Here is an 8,685-nt window from a genome sequence, read left to right on the forward strand (position 1 = left end):
AATGGCACACACATGCCTGCACAGACACTCATTGACATAATGAGCCACCATGTCAAAGGTTATTTCCTATAGACCCAAGTGTGGCACATGCACACGCACATGCGTAAGCACAAAGCATATTATCTGGCACATGCTCCCACATTATAACAATATCTACAAGGTGGATGGGCATGTGCTTGTGCCTTTTCAACATTAAGACAGTTTTATTTGAGAAAGAGCGTCAATGAAGATAAAAACGAGGATGGCATCAAAATCTCCAAGACTTCCTTAGAAAGAGCACAACTTCTTGCTGCAGAAAAGCAAAAAACAAAAAAACAAAAGATGTGGTCAACTACTGATTATGTAGCAGGGCAAGATAAGTCAGAAAGACTCTACCCTAAAAAACTTAGGCTGAAGGCCCAGTGCGGGCAGGGCAGCGGGGCCGCCCGGGGGGGGGGGGGGGGGGGGGGTGCAAATCAAGTTTTCCCGTTCACGCTCATGGGAAGGGCGGGGCTTGGACGGGCAAGCAGATTGCCCGTCCAAGCCTCACCAGTTGTCACAATGAGTCCTCCCCACAGGCCTGCCTCTCTATTTATAACCAACCTTAGGTCATAAGAGAATCCAACATGGTATGTAAGCCTGCATACTTTTAATATAACTTGAATGTGCATAATTACATGAAAAGAGAGCATGGAATACCAGTAAGCATAGTAAAATGCAGCCCACTGCACTTGGAAAGATAATGTACCACCATTGCAGCTGTTGAAACTTAGGAACGTCTATGAAGAGAAGTGGGAGTCCAGCAGCTGTTACAACACCCAATTTATTAACAACTTCTTAGAGGCCTTAATTATACTAACTCCCCACATTAGAGGCCTTTGTAATAAAAACTACATTCTTCACAACTTGAAAATGTTCAAAAAACTAGTATTACTCTCAAATGCAGCAATTTGCTTTTAGATTAATGTTTAAGTAGATATAATGATGCCATACAGTTCTTAATAAATTATTCATATATACATGGTTGATATAAGATCCATGTCCATATGCATGCATACAAAATGTAAGCATGTTGTACATAACAATACATCATAAAAGACATGGGGTTTTAAAGAAGAACTGCCTGGGGGATGAAGGGAGCCTGTGAGCTGCATGAAGGCCAGAGAGGCGGCTAGGGCCGTGCCACGTGCAAGCCAGCCTGGTCCGAAGAGGAGCAGAGCGGCCACCCCCATTGCTGCACACCCTATGTGTGCCACAAACATGTTGTATTTCTGCCCACATAATGTAAGCATTCATTGGTATGACCCAATCAAAAGCATGTATCTATACCATTAATCCTTTTTATTAACTTTTAATGTTAAGTGAATGCATTCACCACTAAATCCCTGCATATGATGTCAAGGCGTCAAGGCATGCATTCTTCCTCACTGTTAAGACAAAATTTACAAAATTACGACTTAAGGATGGTGTTTGTTCCTAAAATGGGAGAAGCATGAGCCAGATTTCCAGCATGAGCCAGATTTCCAGCATGCTTAAGATCATTAATCAAAGGTTTCGAGCAGATTAGCAAGTGTTAATACAACATTGAAAATGTTGTTTATGTAATTCTAGCTTACCTTTGCAGCTGGTGTGTTGGGGGCAGCAAATAGCACAGCACATACTGCCCCAAAGGGTGCAATGGTGAAGGTGAGTCCCATGGGCTCCAACAACTTGTCCAGAGCAGACATGGCAGCCATAGCCACAAAGGCACCTTCAAAAAAACAAAATGAAATAAATACAGAATTTAATAGTGTAATGCTGATTGATCTATTATGAAAAACAAACACACACACACACACACACAAACACACATAAAATTAGAATTAAAGGGCACCTGAGGCGGGCCACACAACATCACTTAGGGGAGGAGAAGGAGATGAAGCAGGATTAGAAGAAGGCACCGATGCTGCAGAAGACGAGGCCAAAACCAAAGTACTTCTTCCTCTTTGCCTTACCGTAGTGGGCGCAGTCTCAACGTTTTTTCCTGTCACAAAGTGGCTAGGGCTATGCAGTGTAGAACTCTTGGTCGGAAATCGCCCAGGCTTTGCCTGAATGTGAGAAGCAGAAGAAGAAAGCCATGGCCATTTCTCGGAAGCGCACACAGTAGAAGCAAAAGAAGAAGATGATGATAGGAAGGTTACAGACTCCATAGCCAGCGACAGAGAAACCTTTCCTGTGCAAATTCTGGTTCAATTTCATTTCTTCACTTGTTGACCCTTGGCGGGCCGCTAAGGGTAACTCCTCACGTTTCCACTTAGCCGCATACGCCTTCACAGCCACCCATGTCCCTCTCTCACTCACACTCTCTCTCTCTCTCTCTCTCTCTCTCTCTCTCACACACACACATCTTTTTTCTTTTGAAACCACACACACACATCTTTTTAAGAGGCTATTCCAATCTTCTAGCCAAGCAACCAACCCAAAAACCAAAAAACAAAAAAATTTAAAAAAAGTTTTTTTCTTCAATTAAATCCTTTTCCTCCAATGAAATCCTTTTCGGCAGTTTATTTTCATTTTGATGCATCTTGCGTGGGGTAGAAATGGCTAGCGGGATCGCCCTTGGGATGACATTGACCCACTTGGGTTTAAGTCTCTCCATCAATTGGTCTTTCTAGATCAATAAAAGTCGACATTAAGCGACTCTCTCTCTCTCTCTCTCTCTCTCTCTCTCTCTCTCTCTCTCTCTCTCTCTCTCTCTCTCTCTCTCTCTCCCAATTTTTGTCACAGTTGGAAAACAAAGAGTAAAACTTGGCCACACCACATCAACTTCTCACCATGGAACGTGAACAAAAATTATTTGCACCACTCCCCATTATTTCTCCAAGCATAATTAACTATACCCATGGGAAAAAAGGCTCAGGTGGGCACGATCACATCAAAATAGTATCCATGGTCATGAATAGTTAGTATTCTATGCGCATGGTCATGAATAGTTTAGTATTCTATACGCATAAATAGTTTTTTGTTTAAGCAACCCTCGAATTTGAAGGACATTAAAATAGGGCGAGCGCACAATGAGGGTAGGAAAGTCAAGCAATAGCAAAAGACATTGGGGCAAAACATCAAGCCCGCTTCATGATAACCTTCACTAGTTTGGGGCCTCACAATGACCCTCAAAAATAGAGAGGCTTTTTGCGATGGATATTATGACATTAGAGCTTTGCAAGGGTTTTTCTAGAGAGCAAAAGCTTATAGGGTTTTGCAATATTTTTTTAGAGAGCAAATACTTGTAGGGCTTTGCAAGTGTTTTTCTAGAGAGCAAAAGCTTGTTGTTTTTCCTATTCCTTTTAATGCTATACATCTATTCAAGCTAATATATATATATATACACACACACACACACATACATGCTTATTTTCATTATTGATAATTGATCATTAAATTTTTAAAATTTCATATAACAGATGACTAGTATATCAAAAGAAACAAATATCATTAGTGTGCAAAAGTTTAACAATTTGGTTGTCTTGTTCCCTCGATGAAGCAAAAGTGATACCATTGACAATAGCGATGGTACACCCAAGCACAAGAGTCACATTAGGCATTCCCTAAACTAGTCTTTTCTCCTTTGAAACCCTCATCCCCCTCTACACATGATGTATCTTCTGTTAAATTTACAACAATGTGATGAGATATGGTAGATCAAATGCTAGAATCAACATCATTAAAAAAGAGATTAGATGATAATTAAGACATAATTAGTGAGCAATTAACTGATAGCTTAATGTAGGCATGGATAATCAAAAACCAACAAATTCTCATTAGGCCAATGCCTCAATTTATAGGGTTTACATCCAAGAAGAATGCTTTTTCTTTTCCAGTCGTTGAGTCCAGCCATTTCTTCTCTTTGACTCTGGTCTCTTGCTCTAGTAGAGCTCCTTCTATCTCGTGCAGCTTCAATTCAGGTACATTCTTTAATGTTGCTACAATGTTTTCATATTCACCTTTGTCCACACTCTTCAGAAGCACTGCTAGTGCCTCATCATCTTCTACCTTTTTGCCAATAGTGGCTGACAGTTGTTGCTTAATGCTTTTATATTTGTTGAAGTGTGTGATTAAAGGTTCACTTTCCTTCATATCTAGTTTGTAGAATTGCATTAATAGATTTATCTTTGAATTTTTTGCTTAAGTGCCAAATAATTTATTGAGTTCATCCCATGCATCTTTTGCCCATTATATCCCTGTGATGTGATGCATGATTTCATCATTTAAACTGAGTGCGATAAGTCCTAATGCTTTCTCATTCCTACTCTTCCACTCATTTTCCCCTCTCACTTTTGGGCATCCATCTCTTCCCTCAAGTAGCCCCCACAGATTTTTCCTCATAAGCAAATACATGGTTTTTGTCTGCCATGTAGTGTAAAACTGCTCCCCATTAAATTTGTCTATCTCTTGTGCCGTACTCATGATGATGTGAAGGGGGTCTTACCTCTTGATCCAATTTTAATATTCAAGGGCAGTGTCTACCCTTTTACAACTCAATTTGGTGTTTAGGTGATGATTACAACAGATTTATCAGCATAAATTTACCAGAAATTACATTAAACCAAGGGTAACAAATCTATACGGAATGGTTGGAGTATCAAACCATCTCTGAATTGCAATGTGAAGTTATAGGGATCTGTATCAAATACCCAATGGTTAATTTGAACCCTCAATTGCACCGAAATATAGTGATTAGTATTGATTAATCACTAATTAACAAATTAATCCTCTATTTTGTGTGCATAAAACAGAGTATGCGGGGAGTCCAGATCTGAGGCCTTAGAGTTCAAATGAGCTCAAATCCTTTTAAGTCCATCAATAGCAATTAGTCTAGTAGAGGATTAAGCCAAGAAACACAAGATTTGACCAAACATTGAATGTTTAATCTGTGTTTTACCAAAGTCACCTGCAGATTTGATGAAGAGCTTGGATCTCACTGTAGACTCGATCAAATCAAAAACTGTCTTCACCAGCTTGTAGAGCACCCTAGGATTAGAGCCATTCCATCTGGTGCAGAACTCCAATTTCTTCAGAAAGAAAGGCATTGGCGAATTAGTGAAAATCGGCTGCTCCAATTGGCGGTTTGGCACACCGATTTGATGGGCTAAATGGTGGGCAAGGTGGCTATGTTTGGCTAAGATCTTGGAGGCTATTGTTAAGCCTGGAGGGAGATCAAGCCCCTCCACTAGCTGGGGGTGCAGAGAGCTTGTTGAAAAAGAGGTAAAAAACTAATTATCTACTAATCCTAATTAGCCAAGTGATTAGCAAGATAATGGACTCATAAACTTGATGGATTCTAGGCTAGGCTCTGATACCATGTTAAATTTGTAGCAATGTGATGAGCTCTGATACCATGTTAAATTTGTAGCAATGTGATGAGCTATGGTGGATCAAATGCTAGAATCAACATCATTAGAAAAGAGATTAGATGATAATTAAGACGTGATTTAGTGAGCAATTAACTAATAGCTTAATGTAGGCATGGATAATCAAAAACCAACAAATTCTCATTAGGCCAATGCCTCAATTTATAGGGTTTACATCCAAGCATCTAATCCCACTGATTTCTCCTTGATTCACTCCACCTCTTTTGCTTGATTCTCTCCACCTCTTCACAGAATATCTCCACACCTCCTAAATCTCCTCATGCTACCCTTTATTCTCTCCTAGTAGATACTTCTCACCTTTTCACAGCTTCTCTCACATTTACAAATTCTCTTTTACAGCCTCTTGCTAAGGGCTTGTTCCCGCACACAGCCTATTCACTTGTATATTTCAACATCTTCCTCGTTTGCCAACCCTTTATATACTAGTACTTTGAAGTATGCAAACTCATGCCCATGCACCATGTCATCCCCTTCTCCCCTATAGTTAACAATGTTTTTCTCTGGGGCTCAGTTTTCCCAACAATGGTGCAAGAAAAAGATGGAAATATTTATAAATGACAACATTTATTGTCCAATAGAAGATGTCCCATATCTCATGGAGGCTCTAGCCTACTTTGGGAAAGGATACTATGAGAGAGAAGATGATTTTATACTCACGTCACCATCCAAATCTAATAGTGAGCCCTCAAGCCAAGGGCATTTGTGTCCCCAAGCCAAGCCCTATACAAGATCTGCCGCCCCACCACCAATGACCATCAACTAGCTTCTTAGGTGCCATAGCAAAGATCAAGAATACCACCATAGTCCTCACAACCATCTTGGATCCCATTGACACCATGGATTCTAAAGATGAGGATCATCCCGCTCAAGCCATAGTGGAGACCTCACTAACTTGGAAGATCATAACAAGAAATTACACTAGTTTGTTCAGCGCTTTGCTAGGAATCCATAAATACCAAGTATAGAAAGATGGAAGAAGATTGATGGCAATATCAAAAAGACCAATCCTTGATTTAGAAACATGGCAAGAATGAAGCAACATGTGGAAAATATTTTGGATGAGGAGCACCATTTCTTTGATGCACTATATCACTACATGTACAATGTAGATCTTGGGACAATTAGCCCCTAGCTACATTCCCAAATGTTCTCACCCTACCCCACACCTTTTTTCTTGCCTATATTGAGTACTATATATGATCATTGCATAAGTCCTATGGCATGTTAATGCTCATTTTCCAAAAGACTTTAGAATCCATGTCAAAGAGATACGCTTGCTATCTTGGAATAAAAGATGATCTCATTGATAAAGCCCCAATCTCCATAATAAGTTCTCTATAGGCCATGTATGAGCCACTTTAGGATATTGTCCCACTCCCAAGCTCACCACTACCACTCCACCCCTAGAACATAAATTCTTGTGCATGACCATTGACATGATAATAGCAGTGATTGTTCCCATGAGAAAGAAGCTTCTCAAGCACCATTTCGAGATGCCCATAGACACTTGGATATAAGATCATGTGGCTAACATAAACTTACAAACCTATAGAAACCAAGAGAGGGAGCATCACGCCTAGCTATCCAACAATAGTGAGGTCTTGGCCTCATATTGTCAGGACCTTTATGACACTTGGAGAAGAAACTCTAATTCTCAAACACAAAAATTAGAGCATAACATATACTTGCACAAACTAAAAGCATAAACGTTAATAAACAAAATTAAATAATCAAGAGAGCTAGTGAATAAGAAAGAGATCACCATCGACACAAGTTTGGGTTGAATCTCCCCTAGAGTGAGTGTGGCCCTTGTACCACTTTACCATATTTATTTGTATTAGAAAAAGCTTTCTTTTCAAAAAGATAACTTCCAAAAATAAAGCACCAAGTGTAAAAGCTCTACAAAAATATAGCAAGCTACAATAAAAATTTATTGGTCCTACCAAAAGTATAAAATAGTATTTGGTATGTACAAGGATATGAGACCTTAGCCTTATAAAATATTAATTCCTAAATATGAAACCATAAAAGGTGTTCATATGTCTTTCAAAATATCTTATAGTGGTCTAACACATATTCTACCCACGAATTAACACATAATCCGCCAGTCAATCTCATCACCTACATCCAAAATAATATTAGTCAATGCACACAACTGATTAAACATATTAATCCTCACCATATCTCACAAGCACACATAGTTGATTAAACACATTAATCTTGGTAAATAATATAAATAAATAGTACATCCAAATAAAATATCCCGAAATAAAATAATGGGCGTCCTCGTAGAAGTTTTGACTAACATTCTCTCTTACTCAGGTTGTAATTGACCTCAATTGCGTCGATGATAAGAGTGGATGAGATTTTGGTAAGAACGAAAAAAACTTATCTAGCATCCATTTGGCATCTTCAATAGGATGGTTCTTGAAAGTCACAAGATACTTAGAATAAGTGTTGCTTGTGCATGTAGTGATGGTCTCATGCTCAATAATAGTCTCAAAAGCACAAGATGTTTTTCTTCATCTACCAATTGAGGAGGTTTTTCTAATGTAAGATGAGAAGGTAGAGACCCTCTTAAAGGTCTCAAAAGACTAATATGAAAAGAATTATGAATATTCCAATTAGAAGGTAGCTCCAACTTATATGCATTCTCATTTATCTTTGCAAATTACCTTGAAAGGTTCATAAAATCTAGGAGCTAATTTTACTATAGGATTGGTCTTTACAGATTTAAGTCTCCTTTTCTCAATGCAAATAACCACATAATCGCCTTCATTGAAGATGGCATGTTTGTGTACTTCATGTATTTCTCTTGAGCTTTTTGAATATTCAATTTTACTAAGTCACGAATTTGGTCAAAGTCTCTAACAAAAGAATCCACAGCCTCTATAGAATATGAAAGTCTAGTCGTAGGAGTTGCCAAAGCCTTACCATAAACTATCTCGAATGGTGCTTTCTTAGTTGCAGTATTTGGGACAGTTATTATATGCAAATTGTAAAATATTAAATACTTATCTCACTACTTAGGCTAAGATGAGACATATAATATAATTAAATCAAGAATTGTGCTAGTTGTTACTTCGGATTGGCCATTAGATTCAGGATTGAAAGTTGAGAAATCAAGTTTTATTCCAAGATTATCAAAATTAAAGTAGTCCAAAAATCACTACAAAACTTTCTATCTCTATCAGAAACAATAATCTTTGGTAAACCATCATGCACAAACACTTGTTTAATAAAAACATGTGCATCTTGATAAGCAATCGGTGTCTTTTTACAAGGAATAATATAA

General features: G+C 38.5%; 1 protein-coding gene across 1 annotated transcript in view; it reads right to left on the minus strand.

Moving 5' to 3' along the window:
* The window catches only part of LOC147629069 (uncharacterized), a 2,641-nt gene extending 330 nt beyond the window's left edge, over nt 1-2,311 (minus strand). The window contains exons 1-5 of the mRNA XM_086812313.1: nt 1,853-2,311; nt 1,596-1,729; nt 1,103-1,250; nt 679-785; nt 1-289 (exon numbers count right to left, since the gene is read on the minus strand). The exon at nt 1-289 is cut by the window's left edge and continues 330 nt beyond it. Of these exons, the coding sequence (XP_086668439.1) occupies nt 248-289; nt 679-785; nt 1,103-1,250; nt 1,596-1,729; nt 1,853-2,168 (747 nt within the window). The 5' untranslated portion in view covers nt 2,169-2,311 and the 3' untranslated portion in view covers nt 1-247. The remainder of the gene's footprint in view (nt 290-678; nt 786-1,102; nt 1,251-1,595; nt 1,730-1,852) is intronic.
* Nucleotides 2,312-8,685: the final 6,374 nt, after the last annotated feature.

This window comes from Cibotium barometz, chromosome 18 (genome assembly GCF_041138505.1).
Source record: "Cibotium barometz isolate CiBa-2024 chromosome 18, ASM4113850v1, whole genome shotgun sequence".
In the NCBI taxonomy this organism is placed as follows: Eukaryota; Viridiplantae; Streptophyta; class Polypodiopsida; order Cyatheales; family Cibotiaceae; genus Cibotium; species Cibotium barometz.